The sequence below is a fragment of the Seriola dumerili genome, unplaced genomic scaffold (assembly GCF_002260705.1).
Source record: "Seriola dumerili isolate Sdu_G_001 unplaced genomic scaffold, Sdu_1.0 BDQW01000312.1, whole genome shotgun sequence".
NCBI lineage: Eukaryota > Metazoa > Chordata > Actinopteri > Carangiformes > Carangidae > Seriola > Seriola dumerili.
The window spans coordinates 1,014,059-1,039,058 of record NW_019174567.1 but is presented as its reverse complement, the minus strand read 5'-3'; the positions used below and the strand labels follow the sequence as shown (position 1 = coordinate 1,039,058).

Genomic DNA, 25,000 nt, shown 5'->3' with positions numbered 1-25,000 from the left:
AGGGTTCACAGGAGCAGTACTTTGTTTCCTCAAAAATAAAAGCACAGAGAAAATATGAAGCCAATCACACACAGAGCTGCTGATTCATGTGGGCGGAGCTTAAATAGCCTCATCTCTGTCCCCCCCCCCAGGTTGGCATGAGGAGTTAGACAGGAAACTGTCTCAGCACAGTTTGGGAGAATTGACCAAGTTTGGCAGCAAGACGACGCTCGCTCGCAGGGTGAGACTGTGTGTGTGTGTGTGTGTGTGTGTGTGTGAGTGTGAGTGTGTGTGTAAGTGATAACTGTTTGTTTGGCCTGTCTGTGGTCATGTGACCTGTGTCGTCTGTGTGTAGGACACGTACCGGCGGCGTCAGGTGCAGCGCTCGGTGACTCGTCAGATGTCGTTTGACCTGACGAAGCTGATGGTGACGGAGGATTGGTTCAGTGACATCAGCCCTCAGACCATGAGGAGGCTGCTCAACATCGTCTCTGTCACAGGTGTCTGACTCAGGGCTTTTATTTTGACACACTTACAGGAAGTTTGCCCTCCTGGATTTTCTCTGATCACAAAGTCATCTCGTTATTCAAACTAGAAACTTCATGTTAGAAACTTTGAGAACGTGCTTTTATTTGTTACACACTCTGCGGATCAGTCACTTCCTGTCCCAGTCTGACCTGCTCAGATAGTTCATTGTGTTTGTTTGTCTTCCCTCCGTCTGTCAGTAATAACTGACCCCGCCCCTTGCCATGCGTGCAGGTCGTTTGCTGCGAGCCAATCAGATCAGCTTTAACTGGGACCGTCTGGCGTCGTGGATCAACCTGACGGAGCAGTGGCCCTACAGGACGTCTTGGCTCATCCTGTACCTAGAAGAAACCGACGGAGTCCCCGACCAGGCCACGCTCAAGACCATCTATGAGAGGTCAGAGGTCATGCTCAGGCTCTTCCTGAGTGTGTCAGCAGTTCACAGTGAAAGTGTGAGGAGAGATGACCCCGTGTCTTCTCCCTCAGAGTGTCCAAGAACATCCCCACCACCAAAGACGTGGAGCCTCTGCTGGAGATCGACGGAGACGTTCGCAGCTTCGAGGTCTTCCTGTCTTCACGGACGCCCGTCCTCACGGCCAGAGACATCCGCACCTTCCTGCCCTGCACCGTCAACCTGGACCCGAAGCTCCGAGAGATCATAGCAGGTAACTCAGAGTACTGCACATCTGGGCCCCCTCTTCTGTCCAATACAGATGTTTTCTCTCTGTCTGATCCAGATGTTTTCTCTCTCTCTCTGATCTAGATGTTTTCTCTCTGTCTGATCCAGATGTTTTCTCTCTGTCTGATCCAGATGTTTTTTCTTTGTCTGATCCAGATGTTCGTGCGGCCCGGGAGCAGATGAATATGGGCGGGGTCACGTACCCGCCCCTCCCCCTGCAGGAGGCTCAGCCCCGCCCCTCCTCGGTCTACAGCCAGGTGTCGTCGGCGTGCTCGCCCTCCGCCTCCTTCAGCGGACCCTTCACCCAGCCACCAGGGGGCGTCGTCTCCCCGCAGCCTCACAGCAGCTACTACAGCGGCATGGCTGGACCACAGCACCCCTTCTACAACAGGGTGAGTGCAGGCTCCGCCCACACACCTCGCATGATGATGTCATTCAAATTGACAGGTGACAGCTTACAGGTGTGGGCTCAGGTAAATCATCCACCTGGAACTCTGTTAGAGATGATGAAACATGGTTCCTGATTGGCTGAGTGACGGTAACGCTGTGATGTCATCAGACTGTTCCCTGCTCACCTGGTTCAGTTCACCTTTCATTATTTGTGTCTTCTGCTTCAGTATGATTTCATTCACACTGTGCTGTCAGGTGAGCTGTAACAACAGCTGTAACACATCTGTAACATCTAATCTGTAACAGCTGTAACAGCTGTAATACATCTGTAACAATACCTGTAACACCTGTAACACATCTGTAACATCTATAATATCTGTGACAATAATACATCTGTGACAACAGCTGTAACAACCGCTGTAACATCTATAACAGCTGTAATAACATCTGTAACAACAGCTGTAACACATCTGTAACAATATTTACAACATCTATAACAGCTGTAACAACATCTGTAACAACAGCTATAATACAGCTGTAACAACAGCTGTAACATCTATAACAGCTGTAACAACATCTGTAACAACAGCTGTAACATCTATAACATCTGTAACAACAGCTGTAACAGCTGACTTCCTGCCTGTCACAGTGTGATTTGAAGTGAGTTCTTATTTTTCTGTTGCCTCCTTCTTGTTGTGTGATGTTCAGATCATCACCATGAACATTATTTTGATTTTCTGCCCTCCCCCCCAGCCATATTTCCCCCATCACCTTTACCAGCTGCCACGCCCACTTGTGGGCTCCTCCTACCCATCACACCTTCATCCACGCCCGCCACCTAAAACCTCATACAGCAGGGACGCCAGCGCTGCACCTGTAAGTACAACACCTGAGTGGAGGACGGTTGTTTTTATTTTGTCAGAGTGAATCAGAACAAAGTTTTCATCAGGACAAACGTCTCCAGAAGAATGTGCAGCTGATTCTTTCTACCAGATTCATTTTCTCTTTGTCTTTAGACCCAAGTGTTGGTTATTTTCCTGCAGGACTGAGGGAATAATTCTTCTTCCTGTCACTGTTGATCTGGTTCCTAATGAAGAGGATTAGTGCTACATGTTGAATTTGGTCTTTTGTTAAATTTTGAGGTTAAAGTCAGAATTCTAAAAAACAAAAAAAGATTCACACGTAATCCTCTTCGTTAGTTTCCTGTCAGGTTTGAACTGAAGTGAATTTCCAGCAGGAAAAGAAACGAAAGGATGAAGAGTTAGAAATGATGAAGATGAAGCTCCTTTAATAATTTAGAGATTTAACTGATGATGATTCTGTCAATAATCTGAATGTCTGTAAACGTCCAAGATTCAGTTTGTATCACAAGAAGTTGCAACCAGCAAGTGGAAGTAAATTAGTAAATCCATGTCGGCTAATCAATTAGATTCAGTAAGTGTTTCTGACAGATGTTTGACTTCGTATATTATATTGTATTTATATGAACTATATTGATCATCAATGGATAAAACTCAGTCTGATCAAGACTGAAACTTTCCCAGCTGCTGGTTTCTTCCTCGTTCTTCTTCTACTGTTGACTCCGCTCGTCTCTTCTTCAGTGGTGGGGGTGCTGTGCAGCTCAGGAAACATTTAGTTTTCTTCCTCTGATGCCCTGAAAGTGAAAACAGCTGCTGATCATCGTCACTGATTATCTACAGGAGACACCACCACTCGACATTAATACACTTCGATCAACCAACCATATAATTCAATAGGATTTATGGAAACAGACTCATGGTGGCTGAATGTTTCCACTCGGCCTCGCTGTCGCTTGTCTTTGTTTTCCTGATGTTTTCTCTCCACCTGAATTTCATTCCTCACCTGTCTGTCTGTCTGTCTGTCTGTCTGTCTGTCTGTCTGTCTGTCTGTCTGTCTGTCTGTCTGTCTGCAGTATAAAGTTTCATCTTTGAAAAGGAAGCAGGTATTGAACTCTTGAACTCTAACCAACACGACCAATCTTCCAATCTTCCTTCCTTCCTTCCTTCCTTCCTTCACTGCTCTTGCTGCCGTCCTCCTTCAGCTAACTCCCTCTGAAGTGCTCTGCCTACAACTCCCAGCATGCACCTTGCCTGAACTAGCTGCTTGTAGCTTCAGTAGAGTAGCTGTTTGATCTGCTCAGAGCGATAAGTGGTTTGACCTTTGGACCCCCCCCCCCCTTACACTCCCCCCAGGGTAAATACTGTTTGTGCTCAGGCCTGACACCTTTGTTAATAGAATGTAGACGTGTTGACATATTGGAAACATGTTTTTAAGAATGAGTGAAGACTCTCGTTGGTAATATAGTAAATGTAAACACGATGTGAGAGACAGAAATAAACCATCTAGTAGAACTAAGTGAATGTTTCTGATAAATTAAATATAAAATATAAAAACAGTTCTGATATTAAGAGTCTTATTTTGATATCTTAAACACAGACTTCCTGTTTTCACACTGAGTTTTTACAGGGTCACAAGTTGTTCATATATTTGAATGGAGTGTTTGTAGAGTGTCCACTTATCCACTGACGACTCGCTGTAGATCAGAAACTCACCACCGACGGACTCCAGACAGACTCTGGATCAGTCCTGATAGTGTGTTCTCTTCACTAAGCTGGAAACTGTAAAACATCCAGTGATAAAAAGCTTTTTCCTGGGAATCAAACCTGTGTGCATTTGTGTTCAGGGTTCAGCCTCTGTCGTGTCAGGAACTCCGGCCATCCTCCTCAGCTCCATGACAACAGAGTCCGTTTGTGAGCGCGTGCGGCAGATCGAAGGCATCGACCAGAGCATGATGGGACAGTACACCGCCACCATCAGAAAGGTCAGTGACACGAGCAGCAGCACCGGGTGGTTACTGTGTTCGACTGTGTGAAGCAGAACACGTTTCATGGGCTTCAGGTTCCGACATGAGACGATTTTACGTGTCAAACTTGAGACTTTTCTGCGTCTGGTTTTCAGGCCAACGTCAACGGCAGAGTTCTGACTCAGTGCAACATCGATGAGCTGAAGAAGGAGATGAGCATGAACTTTGGAGACTGGCAGCTCTTCAGAGCCACGGTCAGGCCACAGACACCACAACAACACCACGACAAAACAACAACATGACAACACCACGACAACACCACAACAACGCAACAACAACACCACGACAACACAACAACACCACGACAACACCACAACAACGCAACAACACCACGACAACACAACAACAACACCACGACAACACAACACCACAACAACAACAGCACAACAACACCACAACAACGCAACAACACCACGACAACACAACAACACCACGACAACACAACAACATGACAACACCACGACAACACCACAACAACACAACAACAGCACGACAACACAACAACACCACGACAACACCACAACAACGCAACAACAACACCACGACAACACAACAACAACACCACGACAACACCACAACAACAACAGCACGACAACACCACAACAACGCAACAACACCACGACAACACAACAACAACACCACGACAACACAACACCACAACAACAACAGCACGACAACACCACAACAACGCAACAGCACCACGACAACACAACAACACCACGACAACGCAACAACAACACCACGACAACACCACCACAACAACGCAACAACAGCATGACAACACAACAACACCACGACAACACAACAACACCACGCCAACACCACGACAACACCACAAAAACACCACGACAACACAACAACACAACAACACCACGACAACACAACAACAACACCACGACAACACACCACAACAACGCAACAACAACTCCACGACAACACAACAACACCACGACAACACAACAACGCAACAACACAACAACACCACGACAACACAACAACGCAACAACACAACAACAACAGCACGACAACACCACAGCAACGCAACAACACCACAGCAACACAACAACTCCACAACAACGCAACTCCACGACAACACAACAACACCACGACAACAACACGACAACACCACCACAACAATGCAACAACACCACGACAAAACATGACAAAACAACAACATGACAACACCACGACAACACAACAACATGAAACACCACCACAACAACATGACGACAACAACACAACAACACCATGACAACACAACAGCACGTCAACGCAACAAAACAACAACAACACAACAACTAGACGACAACAACACCACAACACAACAAAACCACGACAACACAACATGATTACAACACCACAACACAACAACAACAGCACCACGACAACACAACAACATGACGACAACAACATGACGACAACAGTGTAACTGAAATCACCATCATATTCAGGTTGTAGAATCCATCTCCTCTGTCCTACTGCAGGTCTTGGACATGCGTCACATTGAGAGTCAGGTTCTGCACGAGGAAGCGGCCAGTGAGCAAGGCAGCGTCGTCGGTGGTCATTCTGAAGTGGGAAGACGAGCTGCAGCTCCGCCTCACGCCGGCGCGGCCAACACGGATGCTTCACCAATGTACAGCTTCAACCTGAGCTTTGAGGAGCTGAGCACTGTGGGTCTGGACGAACCAACGCGACATGGAAACATGCAGTGGATGGTAAACACACAAATACAGCGACAGGAAGGCCGATCAGTTTAGAATCATTTCATCAATCAGAAAGTGGATAATTAGAATAATCAGCTGTTTACTTCATTCAGACACAGAAAACTCTTCTCTGTCTTCAGGGCGGAGCTCATCGAACCGCCAGCATGACCAGCCTCAACTCTCAGGAGTCGTCCAACGACATCTCCAAGCTGACAGACAAGCAGCAGGCCGAGTACCGCAACGCCTACCAGGAGTACATTGCCCAGATGGCCCAGCTGGAGATGGGTGGCGGCGGCGGAGAGAAGCCCGTCCAACCGCTGCCGGGACAGTTTATGACGTCATCGTCCGAGGACAAGAGCAAGGACGGCACTGAGCAGGATGGACGCAAACCCTTCAGCAAGAGGAGTGGCAGCAAGCCGGCAGCAGACAACACTGACTTCCCCTCCAACGGTGACGCCCTGGACCCCATCACAGAGGAGGATGAGAAGGGCGACCATGGATCCTCCAAGTCCCTGTTGACACGCAAAACATCAGCCGAAAGAGGCGGGCTGTTCCAGGGTGCCGCAGACCTGAAGCTGAAGGCCGGCGGAGGGCTGCGCTACCAGAAGCTGACCAGTGACGATGAAGAGTCTGAGGAGTCCGATAATGCCCCCTTGCTGAAAGACGGCAAGAAGGTAGGCGACCCCAAACTGCCCAGTGGTTCGCTAGCACTGAAGGGGAAGGACTACCTGTCGGACGCCATGCTGGACAAGAAGGACTCGTCCGACTCCGGTGTACGTTCCAACGAGAGCTCGCCCAACCACTCGCTGCAGGACGAGGAGGCAGACCTGTCACAGCTCGAGAGGGCCAACCTGATTGAGCTGGACGAGGAGAGCCTGGCCAGGAAGCGAGGCCTTCCCAGCAGCCTCAGCGGCCTCCAGGACCCGGTCGTCGCCCGCATGTCCATCTGCTCGGAGGACCAGTGCAGCCTGCTGGCCAGCAGCCCAGAGGAGAGCTGGCCCTCGTCCAAGAGCTACAACTTGAACCGCACGCCGAGCAACGTGACGCTCAACAACAACACCAATGCCCAGCAAGGCAACCGCCCCCGCCAGCCCGCAGAGGGCTCCACCTCCTCCTCCAACCCCACCTCCTCGTCCTCCACCGGCGACGTCATCATGTCCCCCAGCACCGGGACCACCGGCACCTCCGGGACCACCACCGCCACCAGGCCGGGGCCGAACAACGAGAACGTCCGAGTGGTTCACCTGAAGAGGGGCCTGAAACCCGGGGACCCGCCAGAGATCTGCACCGTGTCCTCAGACACCGTCACCTTTGGCGAGGAACGCGAGAGCATCCTGTGATCTCACAAATAAAAAGAGGGAGCCGCCGGGAGCCGCCTCCACCTTCTGAACCAATCAGAAGCTTCTACTGAGATGTGAGGGCTGCTGGCGGACTGGTAGTTTAGTGCGTGGTGCATGTTCACAGGTGTAGTAGTGACGTAGACACTTGATTCTGACTAGAAGCTGCTGCATGTTGTTGTTGTAACGTGATCTCTGTCTCCAGGAATCGACCTGCAGATGTTAAACACAATGTCACATCTGGAAAACATTTAGACGCTTTAGACGAGTGACTTTAGTGTCCCCTGCAGATATTCAGTGTTCATTGTTACTGTGCATAAAAAAAATCCTTCACTGAACCTGAGTGTGTGAGTCCCAGCATCAGACAGGAAGCAGAGCCGACCCCATGTCATATTCATTTCCTGCATCTATTTATTAAACACTATGTGTGTGTGGGGGGGGGGGTTAGGAGACGTGCCGTCCCACAATCCCTTGCTGCAGCAACATTTAAAACCACAGCAGAGCCACGTATATGTAGAAACATCAGAGCAGCTGTTTCTGTCTGATGGACTGAAGCTCAGATCCATAAATATAGATTCATTCTCTTTCAGTCAGTCAGGAGTCGTCATGAAGAACGAGCTGATGAATCTATAGTTACATCATCATCATCATAAGTACATGCTATAGGCTATACATTAATGTTTCACTGAATCCTCCCATTGTGGAAAGACCTAAACATGAACTTTCTCTAGTTAACAATTATATAGAAACATCAGGAAACTATAATATTCTGTCTGAATATAATTTATTCTCAGTTCATTATTTCTATTTAATTATCATTTTAATGACTCAACTTTCTCAGTTTGTCTTTTTCTTTCATGTTTTTTTTACATTTCATCCTGTTTGTTTCTGTGGTTGAAGGAGGATTGATCCTCCAGGTGTTAGAAATAAAATTAGTTAAAATAAAAGATCTTAGTGTAGTAACAGTCAGATTCTTTCTCATGACGTTTTCCATGGAGGTCAGAGGTCAGATCTGCTGCTGTGGATTCACACACTGAAAACCTCATCCACCCCTGCCACATTCACTTCTCTGTGATTCAGGTTATTGACTTCAGATAAAAGCTGTTGTAGTGTCAGTATTAAGTCGTTCAGTGTTGGTGGTTTTTGTGTTTGTAGTTTAGCGTTTTATTCAAACTGACTCAAAAACTCATGGGCAGCTCTTCTGATAATCAATCGTAAACTGAACATTATCGGACTTTTGAAGGCTTTTAGATATTGATGATGATTTGATGTGTCCCATTGGATTAAATGTCAGGGAAGTCTTTGAACTTCAGGTTTGTTTTTCACTTTCATTAAATCTGTGATGGAACAAAGTTTTCTCTGCAGCTCAGATTTTCTCCAGAATTAAAAAGGATTTTAAAAAATCAGCCAAAATGTATTTGTAGAAATAAACATGAAGTATAAACGCTGGTGACGAGCTCAGTGTCAGGTCCGTGTTCTCGTGTCGTCTGCATGAAGCTGCACGTCGATGATGATGATGAAGTTGTTGTAGAGGTTTACAGTGTTGTTCTGTGATCATGTGACTCGTGGTGTGAAGGTGAAGTTAGTGGAATCTGTCCTGCACTAAAACATGAATAAATAACGTCTGAACGTTGATGCTTCGTGACTATTTTTTAAAATTACATTCATATTTGAATTGTTTTTGTTACCTGATCTATAATTAAACTACACATGGACAGAGACCTTTATACTGGAGGAGCTTTAATGTTTTGTAAAAGTTTTAAGGATGTCAGAAACATCAGTTTGTGTTTTGATATCATGGCTGCCGTGGTGTGAGGGTGAGCTACAAGCTGCAGTCTGCTGGCCCAACTTTTCGCTTAATGAGGTCATTGTGATATATATCTCCACTCTAAAACTACTTTGGTGTTAATGTTCTACTAGTGGTTTATCAAGAAACGTAAACTAAAGTAATTTTCAGCCTCAAACCAACTAGTTACTGGACCACACTCTTCTCTTTGTGTGAGTGGAAAAATGGCTGGCCTCTCAATGGGTGACGAGCCAATTACTCTCCAAAGTATTTTGGATATGATGCAGCAAATGAAGCTCGATATGATCTCACACATGGACAATAAATTTGACTCACTTGGAGCCAGTCTGACCAAAATAGATGGCTCACTTCAAATGCTTGGAGAGCAGGTCAATGAGCTTGAGTAGAGAGTCAGCTCAAATGAGGATGATATAACAGACCTGGTCAAACGTGTAAAAGCGCTTGAAAAGGAAAACACTGACCTGAAATTATGGGCTGAAGATGCTGAGAACCGAAGCAGACGCTCCAACCTACGATTCACCGGCATACCTGAGAGGGCCGAGGCCAGAGAAATCCTAGGCTTCATGAGATCTGATCCCGCAGCTTCTAGGTGAAGTGAATTTCTCCACTCCTCCGGTGATCGAGTGCCGTCATCGTTCAGGTGTCCAGGAAAACTCCAGACTCCTATTGTTTTTTGTATCTGGAAAATTAAAATGCCTCATCTTCCTCCTAAATTAATCAAAGTAAGGAAACCGAATAACATTAACCCTGAACACTTTATCCAAGATATATTAAATATAAACTGGGAGAGATTTCACTTAATTCCATCTGCTGAAGATGCATGGAATTACCTTTATAAGGAATTTGTCGAGATAATTGATAAACATGCTCCTTGGACATCAATTAAAGTTAAGGGTCGACATCTACCTTGGATCAAAGGAGATCTCATACATTTATTCAAACAAAGAGACAAGGCATGGAAAAAATACCGCATATCAAAGGATTCTGCTGACTGGGAGGCTTACAAAGAGTCTAAAGTCTAAAGAGTGTAAAACCAATACTAGAAATGCCAAAGCAAATTACTATAAGGACTGTTTATCAACTGATTTTAAGAATCCAAAGCAATTCTGGAAGAGAATCAATTGTGTAACCAACAAGCCCACAAATAGCCCCACTACTCATATTAGAATAAACAGTGAAACTGTCGGCGAACCTTTAATAATTGCAGAGGCCTTCAGTCAGCACTTCTCCACAATTGGCAGCTCTCCTTTTTTTTCTTCTCATTCTGACTTTACCCCGACTCAGAACACATATAAATCCTTCTGCTTCAAAACCATCACTCCAACTGATGTTCAGCAGGTTATCGATGGGATAAGTTCAGGATGCAGTGCTGGTCCAGATGGTCTGGAGATTAAATTTTTTAAACTTGCCTCTCATGTACTGTCATTTACCCTGGCTGATTTATTTAATTTATCACTGGCTACTTGTGAAACACCTCAATCGTGGAAATGTGCCAGGGTAACTCCTCTTCAGAAAGGAGGTGATACCACAGATATTAACAACTATAGACCCATTTCAATTATCAACAGCATAACAAAAATATTTGAAAAACTAATCTTTAATCAATTATCTAAATATCTCAATGACCATAACTTATTATCCCCACACCAATCTGGTTTTCGACCAAATTTCTCGACCAACACTGCTCTTTTAAAATTCACGAACGATATACTATCAGCATCTGACAGCAACATGCCAACAGGTGCTATATTCATTGATCTCACCAAAGCTTTTGACATGGTTGATCATTATCTTCTCCTGGATAAACTGTATACAATTGGTCTGTCTTCTGACTCTTTATTATTTTTCAATTCTTTTTTTCATCACAGAAGTCAATGTGTTATTTTTCAGGGCAGTCAGTCAGACTTCAAAATTATTGATAAAGGAGTTCCACAAGGTTCATCCTTAGGTCCTCTTTTATTTTCCATCTTCATCAATGATCTTCCACAAATCTGTTCCGACTGTTTAATTCATTTATATGCAGATGACACTGTAATATACTCTTCCAGTTCCAACATCTCACAAATCCAACACTCCCTACAATCTGATTTTAACTTAGTTCAGAAATGGTTCTCTTCCAATAAGCTTCTCTTGAACAAGAATAAATCTTATAATATGTTGTTTTATACTCGACCTAATTCTTTGCCCTTAACTAAAAACTGGTCCATTACTTTCCTTGATGGAACAGCTCTGACAAAAGTTGATGGATTTAAATATCTCGGTCTCTGGCTTGATTCCCAGCTCTCCTTCAAAACTCATATCAACTCAATCTCCAAGAAAATATATGGTCAACTGAAATCTCTCTATCGTTCTGCTGATTGTTTCTCACAACAAATCCGTAAAAGAATCATAACTGAACTGATACTTCCATTACTTGATTATGCTGATGTTATCTATGGGAACACCTCAGATAGAGACACAATAGTCTCTGTAGATTTGTGCTTAGATGTCCCTATAAAACCCATCACTGTCTGTTATATGAGTCCTTGAACTGGCTGGCCCCAAAGTCAAGAAGGCAACTCCACTGGTCACTGTTTATTTTTAAGTGTATTCATTTCAATTTCCCTTCATATCTGAAACATTACCTAATTCCCTTTAGTTCACAGTACAGCTTAAGGCATACGGATCATCCCTTCTTCCTTACACTCAGAGTCAACAAAGAAATAGGTCGTCGTGCATTTAAATTTAAAGCTCCAACAGACTGGAACAATCTTCCCCGTTCACTCAGGTCTATTACCTCTTTCCATATCTTCAAATCATCTCTTCTTACTCATCTTCAAACATCCTGCTCCTGTTTCTGATCTCTCTCTCTTTCATTTTTTATTTATTTTTATTTATTTATTTTTCTTCTCTCCTCTCCCTTATGCTGTTTATTATATGTATGTGCATTCATGTCACCTTGCAGTTGTATTTTGGCAGATGGTTCACTGATTGGTTCTGATTATGGTGTGGGCTGGAAGGGGAGTGACTATGGGAGCAAAGTTTGAGTGTACGTGTGTATGAGTGTGGTTGTCTCTGCGTCTAATTGTCTTGTATAGTCTTGTGTTGTATTTACCTTTATTATAATTTACTACTATGATGTCGGTTTTGTGTTTCGTTTTGTTTTGTATCATCTGTAAGGACCCCCTCGAAAATGAGATGGGACATCTCAAGGGGCTATCCTTGTAAATAAAGACTAAAGAATATTTTGGATCAAATGTGAATTTTTTTTGTCTTTTCTTTTGTGAGACTAAATTTAATCATTGATGAAAAAGTCTCAATGTAAAAATATGGAGTCTGTATGACTTCTACCAAAAAACACAAAACAATACAAAAACCCCTGATAATAAATTTGAACTAAAATCATTCAGAATACCTGGCTTTTACTTTGAAAAGGCAAAAAGCTCAATGCTTCAGTTTGGAGTTTAAGTCTTAAAAATTTGAGCCAAAACTATTTGGTGAATTTTTTTATTTGAATTTCAGACTTATGTACAAATGTGTCAAAAAATAACTATTCAATCTGTAATTTAGTTCAAACTTTTCAGTATAAAAGTGCAACAGGCTGTGCCTTACACTCCACCGCTGAAGTCAAAGAAAATATTTAAATGTGCGACTTTTTTTTGCAGAATGTGTCGTAGAAGTTTAACACAAAATAAAACCAAAAAAATCTGAATAAATTAGATCACACTGTAGACTTTTACTTTGAAAAGATATTAATATTTCCTCCTCCTGTGGCAGCAGATTTCAGGTTGCAGAGTTTAAATTTTAAAAACTTTTGACCAAACTGAGAATTTTGAGTTCAAACTATGAGTCAACTGAAAATATCAAAGTACTGTTTTGATTTGCAGCAGAAAGAATTTCCCATAATTCCTGCAAAACCACAACAACAGAGGATGAACAGATAAGAACACACCAGAATTTAAAAAAGGACTAACACATTTCTCCAGACTGTTATTTTGAAGAGTCAAAGCTGTGAAGCTCTTCTTCTGTGGTGGCAGATTTCATGATGTGCTCCATTTCAACAGGGAAGTCTAAACACCAAACAATGAATTCCCAAACCTGAAATCCAAGATGGCCGCTGCCGCACACACAGAACTGTCTGGGGACATGTTGCTACGCTGTAATGTTGTTATCAACTGGTTCTGTTAACGACAACAACAACAACAACAAGGTCCTGACTGTTCGAGAGCGCGATTAGCTTAGGTGTGTCGTCACCCCCAGCTCTGACTTCCCAGTTTAAGTGAACGCAGCACCAGAGTGAGAGTTAAAAATAATCGTGGTGGAAAATGATGAACTGTCACCGTAAAGGTTGATTTGTGTCAGCTGAGCTCTGATGTGTCCCAGTTTGAGTCTTATTTTGACAATCAAGCAGGAAGTGCAGGACAATAGAAAGGAAGTTAAAGGAACTCTGAAGTCAAAACTAAATCTCAGGTCCGGCTCACATCTCCTGTCTCAAAGTCTGAGTTTAACAGATTCAATCCAGACTTGATCCAAATCAGACTCGGATCAAAGGTTGTGATTCTGAGTGGCCGAGGTTTCTGTGATGATGCAAACAAACAAACAAGATCAGATCGCCTCCTCGTCCAGTTCAGGCAAGAGCGACACCGAGTCCAGAGAAGGACGACTCAGTATCTCTGGTGACGTCAGGTCGAATCAGGCTCCTGCAAGAGGCGAGATGGAGAAGCATCATGTTAGACTAGGACCGTCCACAGGCTTTTAAAGTGAAAGGACATAGTGTGTCCCCCTTTGGGGGATGTGCAGAACACAGTTTGCGTATCATTAAACTTTAGGGTGTCTACTTGGTTAGGTTTAAGTTAAGATTGACTTAGCTTTAGCTTTAGGTTAGCTTAGGGTTATGATCTGTCCTCTGAAGTGACAGATACACGACTGTGTGTGAGGACCGGACATTTAGTCTCAAAGGCTCAGATCTGGTTTTAAGGTTCAGGTCAGGGGGTGTGTGTGTGTGTGTGTGTGTGTGTGTGTGTGTGTGTGTGTGTGTGTGTGTGTGTGTCCAGCTCTGAATGTGACCAGAACAACCACAAGGTCAAAGGTCAAATCCCTCTGTGGTGGTGCAGCCACAAGAACAGTCAGTGGTTCCTAAACATTAAAGCACCTGATCAGTCAGCTTAATCAATATTAAACAAATAGTTTTCAGATCAACAAAAGTCAAAACCACAGTCACAAAACTGCTGAGGCATCAGAGGTCAGAGGTCGTCACGGACCTGGACTTTATATGATATAAAAACCACAAAAGTCAGCAGCTGTTTAACAAGCTGAAGAAACCAAAACAAACATCTTTAATCCAAATAAATTCAATATAAAATCAATAACAAGAAGATTTCATTATTTTGTTTTCTTTGTTCCTTTATTTTTTTTTCCATCAAAAACAAAATGATGAACAGAAGCCGTTTGAAAACAGACGGTCAAAGCTGATCAGCTATCAATACCTGATCAATAAGCAGATACACTGAAATGAACTGTTTCCTACCTGGCAGGTGTGGGTCTTGACACCGGCGCTCTGGCCGCTCTGTGTCCGCTGTGGGCGCTGCTGTTGCCGGTCACAGCGGTGCGGTTCTCCTCGGTCTGCGGGCGGGCAGGAGGCGTCCAGCTCGGTCTGCAGGTCCAGGATGTAGTCGATGACATGCTGCAGGATGTCTACCCTGCTGGCGGCGCGTCCGGGCGGCACCCCGGGCACCAGCTGCCGCAGCAGCCGGTAACACAGGTTCATGTCCCGCAGCAGGAGAACCGGGACCTGCGGGTCTTCCGCCGCTTGGCTCTTGTTCCGTGAGGAGTCCGGTGACGGCACCGGGCTCCCGGCTGTCATGTCTCCTGGTGGACAGTGAGCTTCACATGAGAAAACCCACCTGCACCGGATCAGAACCTGCAAAGGGCGGGACGCTGACACACCAGAGGAGGCAGGGAAACACCTGCAGACCACGGAGCAGAGACTGAGCTTCTTATAGAGAGGCTGCAGTCTGAGCTGAACGCTCATTGGCTCAAACAGAACGTCAATCATCTTTTCAAACGAGCTGATTGATCCCTGAATCGTCTGAGTGACAGCTCACCTGTCTCAATAACGTTTAGACAATTAAATAAATACACATCAAATAAAACAAGTACTCTGACAATGACGTCAGACGTCATCAGAGCTCCATGGTCAGGTTGCTGTGAGTGGACCACAGGTGTCTCCATGCTGAGCCTCTGATGAGGCCACCGTAGGTGATGACGTAGAGCTCTCATTTGACTGTGGGTTGATTTGCAGTGTCTGGAGGCTGTGACATGAGAGCAGCTGCATAACAACGGTGATGAGCCCTCACGCTTTGCATCTTATCTTTCTGTGTGATCAGCGTCAGTCTGCAGCGCAGCGCAGCGTCGCGTCGCTCTGACCCACCAACATGCAAAACACGGCCTGCAGCTGCTGCTAATACACAACATATTCAAATGCATGAAGCCGCACAGGTGTTTGACTGTTCGACTCACACTGACATTTTCCTAACAGAGGACTAACAACAGGCTTCTGTTGTTTGTTTTGCAAATGTTCAGAATGTGAGTTTGTGCCAGAGTCAAGAAGCTCGACCTGCAGAGAACAGGCTTCGTTATAATGTCTGGCTGCTCAGTTAAAGTGTTCCACCTTTTAAACTTCATATGATCAGCTGTGAAGTGACTTTAAATACAGTGTTATCACTTTCTTAGTCTATTGCGTCTCAGTATTTCGGTTTCACAATTTACAATCAAACTGATCACGTTTCTTTCATGATCATTTTTGCACTTTTGTTAGAACTGCACAATTAATCACAAAACCACGAAATCACAATATGTGCAATATCCAAATCGCAGTGGCTGCAATTTTTTTTGAAGGTAAAATGTGTTACATTATTGTTCATTGTTAGCATTAGCATTGTTAGCACCATCAGTGTTGTGGTGCTACAGAGACGCCTCGACCTACAGATCATGTTCTCCAGACGTAAAGGAACATGATTGTTTGGTACAAGACCAACAAAAATCACATCATCAATTTCATATTTCTTTCAGTGAAAATGCAAAAGCTACCATTCCAACTGAAATCACAATATCTGCCCAAAATTTGCAATGTTTTTTTTTTTGCGCATTGCGCAGCTGTGACCCCGCTCTGCTGCACTTCACTGTAACTGGCGCGATCAGGTGACCCCTCCCCTCTGCGTTGTGTGAGGAAAATGAGGAGCTGGAGGCTTGTTTATCTTCATGTGGCGCCGGTTATTACCTGAAGAGGAACAGAGTATGTCCTGCTCAGTCATACATGTGACACCTCAACAGAACTTCTTCAAATTCGGCACAAACATTCACTTAGACTCAAGGATGAACCAAATTGAAACCTCGTCCACCACCAACATTTAAACCACAGGACTGAAGCTGCTGTCACTTCCAGACTCTCCATCCTACACTCAAATCAGAGACACCGAGGAACCAGATGAGCAGAACCACAACCCTAAACCAGGATACAGAGGTTCAGTGAAGGTGGTGTTGAAGGTGTGGAGGTGGATCAGTGAGTCAGAAGAGACTCTGTAGAAGGACAGAGAGCCAGCAGGACAGTCCACATACACTGCTACTCTGTCAGAGACAGAGGAGGAGGAGATGGATGTTTCTCTGTCATTGTGCCAGACAGAGTAACGACCATCAGAGCAGCTCAGACTCCAGGACTGATCATTTCTTCCAAACACATAATCTTCACTCTTTCCTTTCCTTATGATTCCTCTGTAACTCACTGATATATCAACCACTCCTCTCCACTCGACCTCCCAGTAACAGCGACCAGTCAGACCAGTTGAACACAGCAGCTGAAGCCACCAGTCAAACCTGTCTGGATGATCAGGATATGAGTGATCCTCTCTCACACATGTCACCTTCCTGTTGTTGTCAGACAGTTTGAGGTTTCTGTTCACTGTGTTTGTGTCCAGTTCCAGTTCACAGGAATCTGATGGAGAGAACAAGACAGTTTATCATCTGACTCATCTGATGGATTATTGATTGATTACTGACTGATTGTTATTATTTCCTGTAAAAGTTATCAGTGACACATGTAGTCAGACATCTCTCATCAGTAACGTTTGAATGGATAAATACCACAACTATTGTATAAAAGGCCCCTATGTGCCAATGTAGGTAGTTCAATTACAGTTCTTTAATGTTGTTTATAGTAATTATTGTGTTGTTGGGGAATGTGTTGTTAATTATAAGTTTCATATGTGACAATATGCCAATCAGTTTGGTTGCCTGGCACCTCAGCGGCTGAGGCGTGCATGCCCAAACGGAGGGTTTGGTGGAAATGAAGGCCTCATTCAGGAAGTGACGAGTGTAACATGGTCGGGTCTTCTTCCCCACAAGAGTTGCGAGAGAAAGTCGACTTCGCCTTGTTGTTGGGACTTTTGTGCGTGCATGACAAGAAGTAAGTGTTGACTATAATATTTCCATTCACCTAGGTATACAGTTTATTCTGTTAGTGGTTGAAATCACTCATGCGAAGTCTGAACTATTGTAAGCTGGTTAATGTCAATTGGCTCAGGGGGGGTAATGTAGTTGAATACACGTTGAAATGCCGAGTTGACCTCACTGAGTTCAGGTTGTCTAGTGTTTGGTTCATGTTATTTCGGTCACGTCTTGTTCGGAGTCGCCACGTACCGTTGGCGAGTGCGGTAAATAATGTGGCAGCCGTTCTTTTAGATTATGTACCACCGGTGCTGCTGCCATTAGTAGGTTTGGCCACTAGATGGCACCATAAGACCATGCAATGCACAGTGAATGTTTAGTTGTACAGGGAGAGACTCCTTGAGAGAATTAAAAAGGTTGTTCAGTTTTAATGAAACAGTCTGTCTGTATTTATACATGTGTTTCCTTGTCAGGCTGTATAGCATTTTAATTTGAGATGTGAAATGATTAGTATTTCTTTATACTTATTATTGTTGTGACCTGTAATTATGTCAAGTGCTTGTGTAGATGGAGAGTTGTTGCAGAGCCTGTTGTGATATGACATTATATTTGTGTTTGCAGAACCACACTCAACCAACAATAAACCCTGTGACCATCTCATCAGTTGCGTCATCATTCCAATGTTCTAATCGACATTCCCTGGGTGAATGCAAATCACCTATAACCAACCCTAGCTCTGAGTTATCCATCCCATTCTACAACCATCAACATTGTGTTTAAAGACAAACTGACAGTCAGCTGTTTGCTCATCATTAGTCACATTAAATCCACACTTACACTTCCTGAGACCAGGTTTTAACCTGTGCTCTCCACCATGGTCCACCCTGGAGGAAGAAACAGTCAGAATGATTTTCTATCCAACATGAGTCCTAACTGCTGTTCAACATGAAGCAGTGTTTCTCAGTTTGTCAGTGTGACACAGAAACAGGCTGAAACTCATCAGTCTGAACTGGTTCCTTGTTTCTTTCACTGGTGTCTGTGAGGAAAAGATGTGAAGAAGAAGAAGAAGATAATGTGACGTACAAACAATAAGAGTCACCACTGATCTGCTCTGTGTTTTTATTGATGTCTTCCTACATGATTCAACAGAATGGGAAATATTGGTCTCTGCAAGTTGCCCCTGAAAATGAAGTTTGACCTGAATTTTCACATGAACAACTCAACAGTTTACAGACTGTTCACAGATCAGTTTAACAGCAGATTCAATGTGTTTAGTGTCATTTACATGTTTGAAACAGAGGCTCTAATGATAGAGAGGCCGTATGCTGGACAGATTGTAAAGCCCTCTGAGGAAAGTTTAGGATTTTAGGATCTGATAAATCAAAGTCCATTGACTTGACTTGAGAATTTAATGTTAAAAACTGAATGTTTTTTACTGTTAAATTATAATTTTGAAGTTCCAGCAAAGCTTTTGTAATGTAATTAAATGAATCTGTGTTTGTTCTTTGTTTTGACTTCAAATGTGCAATAATCAAGAATATAAATAGAAAAGGTGTTTGAGGTGGAAAATAGACTTGAAACCAAAGTAGTGGACAAATTAACATGTTGACCTGATGATGGCGTTAGATGAAAAGTCAGAGGATCACCAAGGTTATTACAGTTCATGTAACAACATGAATGAAAGGGGAACATGAACGTCTGAACCACATTTCATCACAATCATCCAATATTTGTTGAGATGTTTCAGTCTGGACCACAAATAAAAATCTCATGGCAGCTCTAGAGGAAAATTCAGGGGTCACTGAGGTCATGAGGGTTTAATCTCTCGCCATCCTGCACATCTTTTCACATTTTATCACAATCTGAAAAAGTGTGAACCTGCTGGAGGCGCTAGAGGAAAAGTCAGAGGGTCACTGTTTATGATCCCCAGAGGACGAATCTTCTGAGGATCATAAGTATCTGAACTAAATCTCATCTCAATATGTTTAGTAGATGTTGAGATATTACAGTCTGGACCAAAGAGGTGGGCAGACCAACCGACACTGTCATACCTACATCCATCCTGCTATCATGGCTCAAACTGAGACTGATGTTCTCTAATGAAGGGATGTCTCCGTTTGGTAAAAGACTTGTGAGGATCCATGTGTTTGTTAATTCAGGCCGACTCACTCCTCTGAACACAACTAAGAGAAAGAAGATGTCTTTCATGACGACGGACCCGAGCAGGGAGACAGGAAATAAAAGAGGAGAGAGACTTGTTGTCTTTCCATACCTGAGAGTCTCCAGTCTCCAGTGTGGATCCTCCAGTCCAGCAGACAGCAGCTTCACTCCTGAGTCTCCTGGATGATTGTAGCTCAGGTCCAGCTCTCTCAGATAGGATGGGTTGGAGCTCAGAGCTGAGGCCAGAGAAGGACATCCTTCCTCTGTGATCAGACATCCTGACACATCCTGAGACACACACACACACACACACACACACACACACACACACACACACACACACACACACACACACACACACACACACACACACACACACACACACACCAGCATTAGATGTTCACAACTGTCGCTGACACTAATGAAGCTTTGTGTTGGTTCAGACACAGAACTGAAGTCGTAGTTGTCTTGGTTGATTGGTATCAGCTGTTTCTAGTGTTCTTCACATTCATTGGCTCCTTCACAGCTGTGTCACCAGTAACATCCAATCATATTCATGCAGGTGTACAGCGTGGATATTTGAACACTGTGGACACTGTCAGTGTCTCTGCTGGTTACACTCATGTCAACACTGTTTACTGCTGCAGATCCTCCACCACCCAAACCTCCTGACGTGGTTCTTCATGTTGTTGACTGAAGTCAGATTTAATGTTCATGTGTGTTTGTTCAGGGGGGGTCAGCTCTCTCAGCAGAATTATTATATTTGTCTTTACTATAGAGTGAATGTTTTAGTTTTTCTCTCTGATGATGAACAAACTGTTGTGAAGATGTGAGGCAGTTAAAAAGTGAAAGTGATGTCAGACTGTTTCTGCTGCCAAAGCAGAGAGGAGGAGAAACAGAGTTCATGTCTGATGAGTCTGTCTGACTGAAATGTTGTGTTTATCATCCTGGGAAATATGATGTTATATGATGCCCTGAAGAGTTTCACCTGTGTCCCCTGAGTCTTTCAGTCTCTGTCTTTCCTCAGTCTTAGTCTGTAGGTTCATCTGCTGAGTTTCCTCGTTGTCTCCTCGTACTTCTGTTCAGTTTCTCCTGAAGTTCTTCATTTATTAATTCATTATGTTTCAACTCTCATCTGTGGTTTATTTCATATCAAGTCAAGTTTCTCTGTTCTGAACAAAATCACTGCACAGGTGACGATCACCTGAGTCTGCAAACCTCTTCAATTCAATATTACTGCCTCATTTAATACAAGATCATTAAAGTGAATTAGAAGTCTCAATACTTAACTTGACTGTTCAAAAGTAAATTACATTAATAAATTAATTCTGACCTGAGACCTTCAAGTGTACAGTGTGAACTCTCCAGTCAAGCAGACAGCAGTTTCACTCCTGAATCCTGCAGGTTGTTGTTACTCAGGTCCAGGTGTCTCAGACTAGAGGACAGGGAGCTGAGGACTGAGGACAGAGCTTCACAGCTTCTCTCTGAGAGGTTACAGCCACTCAGTCTGAAGAGGAATCAGCAGAACAAAAGAAAACAAGTATAAAAATTTGTTTTTTTCCGTGACTAAAGAAGAAGATAAAGGAAATGTAGATGGATATATGTTCACATACACAGCTTTCTTTGAAGCTTTGACCACTGGTAGCAGCTTCAGAAGAGCCTCCTCTGAAGCAGAGTATTTCTTCAGGTCAAACACGTCCAGATCTTCTTCTGAGGACAGTAAGATGAAGACCAGAGCTGACCATTGAGCAGGAGACAGTTTATCTGTGGAGAGACTTCCTGATCTCAGGGACTGTTGGATCTGCTCCACCAGACAATGAGCGTTCAGTTCATTCAGACAGTGGAACAGGTTGATGCTTTTCTCTGGAGACAGATTCTTATTTATCTTCTTCTTGATGTACTGGACTGTTTCCTGATTGGTCTCTGAGCCACTTCCTGTCTGTGTCATCAGGCCTCGTAGGAGCGTCTGATTGGTCTGCAGTGAAAGACCCAGGAGGAAGCGGAGGAACAAGTCCAGGTGTCCATTTGGACTCTGTAAGGCCTCGTCCACAGCTCTCTGGTAGAGTTGTGTTGGTTCAGGCTTGTCCCTGAAGACTTTAGATAACCAGGAGGTTGATTGTTCTTCTGACATCAGGTTGAGTCCAGAGTTGATGAAGGTCAGATGGACATGAAGAGCAGCCAGAAACTCCTGAACACTCAGATGGACGAAGCAGAACACCTTGTCCTGGTACAGGCCTCTCTCCTCTTTAAAGATCTGTGTGAACACTCCTGAGTACACTGAGGCTGCTCTGATATCGATGCCACACTCTGTCAGGTCTGATTCATAGAAGATCAGGTTTCCTTTCTGCAGCTGCTCAAAAGCCAGTTTTCCCAGAGACTCAATCATCTTCCTGCTCTCTGGACTCCAGTGTGGATCTGTCTCAGATCCTCCATCATACTTGACCTTCTTCAGTTTGGACTGAACCACCAGGAAGTGGATGTACATCTCAGTCAGGGTCTTGGGCAGCTCTCCTCCCTCTCTGGTTTTCAACACCTCCTCCAGAACTGTAGCAGTGATCCAGCAGAAGACTGGGATGTGGCACATGATGTGGAGGCTTCGTGATGTCTTGATGTGGGAGATGATCCTGCTGGCCTGCTCCTCATCTCTGAACCTCTTCCTGAAGTACTCCTCCTTCTGTGGGTCAGTGAACCCTCTGACCTCTGTCACCACGTCAACACACTCAGGAGGGATCTGATTGGCTGCTGCAGGTCGTGTGGTTATCCAGAGGCGAGCAGAGGGAAGCAGTTTCCCCCTGATGAGGTTTGTCAGCAGCACGTCCACTGAGGTGGACTCTGTAACATCAGTCAGGATCTCAGTGTTGTGGAAGTCCAGAGGAAGTCGACACTCATCCAGACCGTCAAAGATGAACACGACCTGGAACTGATCAAACCTGCAGATTCCTGCTTCTTTGGTTTCAGTAAAGAAGTGATGAACAAGTTCCACCAAGCTGAACTTTCTCTCTTTCAGCACATTCAGCTCTCTGAAGGTGAATGGAAATATGAACTGTGTGTCCTGGTTGTCTTTGTCTTCAGCCCAGTCCAGAGTGAACTTCTGTGTTAAGACTGTTTTCCCAATGCCAGCCACTCCCTTTGTCATCACTCTTCTGATTGGTCTGTCTCTTCCAGGTGAGGCTTTAAAGATGTCTTCTTGTCTGATGGTTGTTTCTGGTCTGACTGGTTTCCTGGATGCTGTTTCAATCTGTCTGACCTCATGTTGATCATTGACCTCTCCAGTCCCTCCCTCTGTGATGTAGAGCTCTGTGTAGATCTGGTTCAGAAGGGTTGGGTTTCCTGCTTTAGCGATGCCCTCAAACACACACTGGAACTTCTTCTTCAGGTTAGATTTGAGTTCACTTTGGCAGCCAGTGAGAATCTCTGAATGAAGAACAGAAAAATGACATGAATTAGAAGTTACTATAGAAAACATGAATCATGAAAACATGTTCTGAGTGTGGTATCTATTCGTTCAGAAGGTTTTCAAAATTTAAATATCTGTCTTCTGATGCGTGATGGCCATGCCTTGATAGTTTATGAGTGATGCTCAGGGTTCAAAGTAACAGCTCTATTTTAGACACACTCAAATAACGCTCGTCTCATTGATGATTAGTGCTAAACTATGAGTTGTTTGGGAACTGCAGAAGGAATGAGGAGACCTCCCCTCAGCTAGCATGCTAACATTAACATCTGTGTGACCTCTTGTTTGGTCTCAGTAAACAACTTTCACTATGTGTGAGTATGTGCAAACGACACCTGTTACTCCCCACCTACCTGTCTCAACTACAGAAGTGTTTAGGCTGAAAGGAAAACCGTCCTCAACACTTTAAACAAGTCCACCTTGCTTTGACTGATCACTCCTGGACATCTCTGTAACATCCTATTTTAAATCTTTCCATGACTTACCTGTGGGTTCTGAGACGGTGTGTGAGAAATTTTCCACTAGATCATTCTGATTGATCTTCACCAGAACCATTTTAGTGACTTTAACAGTGTTTATACAGTAGGTCTGGACCATTAGATCCACTGTGGCCATCCTGTCTGCACTCTCCAGTCGACTCTTTGGGATTGATGGGAGGTCTTCTAGGACCCCTCTCTGCTGCAGGAACCACTTGAATTTCACAGAGCCAGGTGTCAGTTCACTGCTGCCATGTTGGTTTCTATCACAGTATATGATGTCATGGCACTGTCTCCCCAGTCACCATATGTTGGCAGTCTTTAGGTTACGACCCAGCTAGGGGAAAAGGGAAGCAACATAAAACCAGGTGTTACTGGTAAATCACATTTACTGATTTAATTTATTGCGTAACCAGGAGGGTAAATAATTAAACAAAAATACAAACAAGGCAAGAGGATAACTGAAGTAGGGGAACAGGAGCCAACAAAGAGCCTAACTATGTGATTCTAACCAACCCAAAAACACTAGAAGCAGCACCCCTGTTCCTAATGTGTCCAACAGTCTTTTTCTAAGGGTGTGATGCACAATCAGAATTTTAAATCTAGCCGAGTCCCCAACAATCACTACCAGCATCTCTGATGTGCGAGCCGGGTTCATAAACTCTCTTCCTCTGATGCTGAAACGGCAGCAGCTGTGGTGAGGACTGACAGGATCATTGCTGCACCAATAGGAGAGGCCGTGGAGTCGGAGGCTCCTCCTCTCTGCTCCGACAGGGACAAGTAATCCATCAGTTAGTGTTAAAATGCCCAAGCTTTGTGAAGCAACAGTCTGTAATAACAAGAACAACTGTAGAGAGAGTCTTTGCTCTGCAAGGCCACCTACACCGGCTAAATGACCGCAGCAGGCTCCTGGATACGCTACGAAGTCGCTGCTAACACAGTTAGCATTCATAATTCGAAGTAAACTTTATATTAGTGTTAAAATAGTCTTAGTAGCTACTTGCATACATGTCCACATTTGGTAAATATCATATATATGAGGAGAAAGCTTGTAATATTAGCTGAAGTTACTGTGTGTAAGCTAACTGTGTGGTGTAACCGCTTGTATTAAAACCATAGACCGAGGGAAAACATGTTATAACGTGTTTTAAAATGAGTTCTGCAAAGCGAAGGTGACGTCACCGA

At 44.1% G+C, this 25,000-nt stretch overlaps 3 protein-coding genes across 8 annotated transcripts in view; 1 reads left to right on the top strand and 2 right to left on the bottom strand.

The window, feature by feature from the left end:
* The window catches only part of LOC111231646 (kinase D-interacting substrate of 220 kDa), a 19,006-nt gene extending 9,888 nt beyond the window's left edge, over window positions 1–9,118 (top strand). For 3 of the 6 annotated variants that reach the window (XM_022758838.1, XM_022758840.1, XM_022758837.1), the window contains 11 exons: window positions 132–220; window positions 335–479; window positions 739–901; window positions 991–1,169; window positions 1,316–1,575; window positions 2,327–2,449; window positions 3,507–3,536; window positions 4,278–4,415; window positions 4,553–4,651; window positions 5,942–6,172; window positions 6,301–9,118. In XM_022758838.1, the coding sequence (XP_022614559.1) occupies window positions 132–220; window positions 335–479; window positions 739–901; window positions 991–1,169; window positions 1,316–1,575; window positions 2,327–2,449; window positions 3,507–3,536; window positions 4,278–4,415; window positions 4,553–4,651; window positions 5,942–6,172; window positions 6,301–7,500 (2,657 nt within the window). In that variant the 3' untranslated portion in view covers window positions 7,501–9,118. The remainder of the gene's footprint in view (window positions 1–131; window positions 221–334; window positions 480–738; window positions 902–990; window positions 1,170–1,315; window positions 1,576–2,326; window positions 2,450–3,506; window positions 3,537–4,277; window positions 4,416–4,552; window positions 4,652–5,941; window positions 6,173–6,300) is intronic. The other 3 variants (XM_022758839.1, XM_022758842.1, XM_022758841.1) reach the window with 3 other exon arrangements.
* A 3,917-nt stretch (window positions 9,119–13,035) lies between these two features.
* Window positions 13,036–15,233, bottom strand: LOC111231666 (DNA-binding protein inhibitor ID-3-like). The gene is made up of 2 exons (XM_022758876.1): window positions 14,811–15,233; window positions 13,036–13,983 (listed from the first exon to the last, which is right to left on the bottom strand). Exons 1-2 carry the CDS (start codon window positions 15,144–15,146, stop codon window positions 13,966–13,968), a joined length of 354 nt encoding a protein of 117 aa, XP_022614597.1. The 5' UTR covers window positions 15,147–15,233; the 3' UTR covers window positions 13,036–13,965.
* A 1,510-nt stretch (window positions 15,234–16,743) lies between these two features.
* On the bottom strand, window positions 16,744–23,894 carry LOC111231701 (NLR family CARD domain-containing protein 3-like). The gene is given in 6 exon segments (XM_022758919.1): window positions 16,744–17,273; window positions 18,563–18,609; window positions 19,998–20,169; window positions 21,217–21,392; window positions 21,499–23,299; window positions 23,825–23,894. Coding segments are annotated over 6 exon segments (2,796 nt in total).
* Between the last annotated feature and the right edge of the window lie 1,106 nt (window positions 23,895–25,000).

Bases quoted from the DNA above. Each gene is read 5' to 3' on its own strand.
- LOC111231666 (XM_022758876.1), bottom strand. From the start codon at position 15,146: ATGACAGCCGGGAGCCCGGTGCCGTCACCGGACTCCTCACGGAACAAG.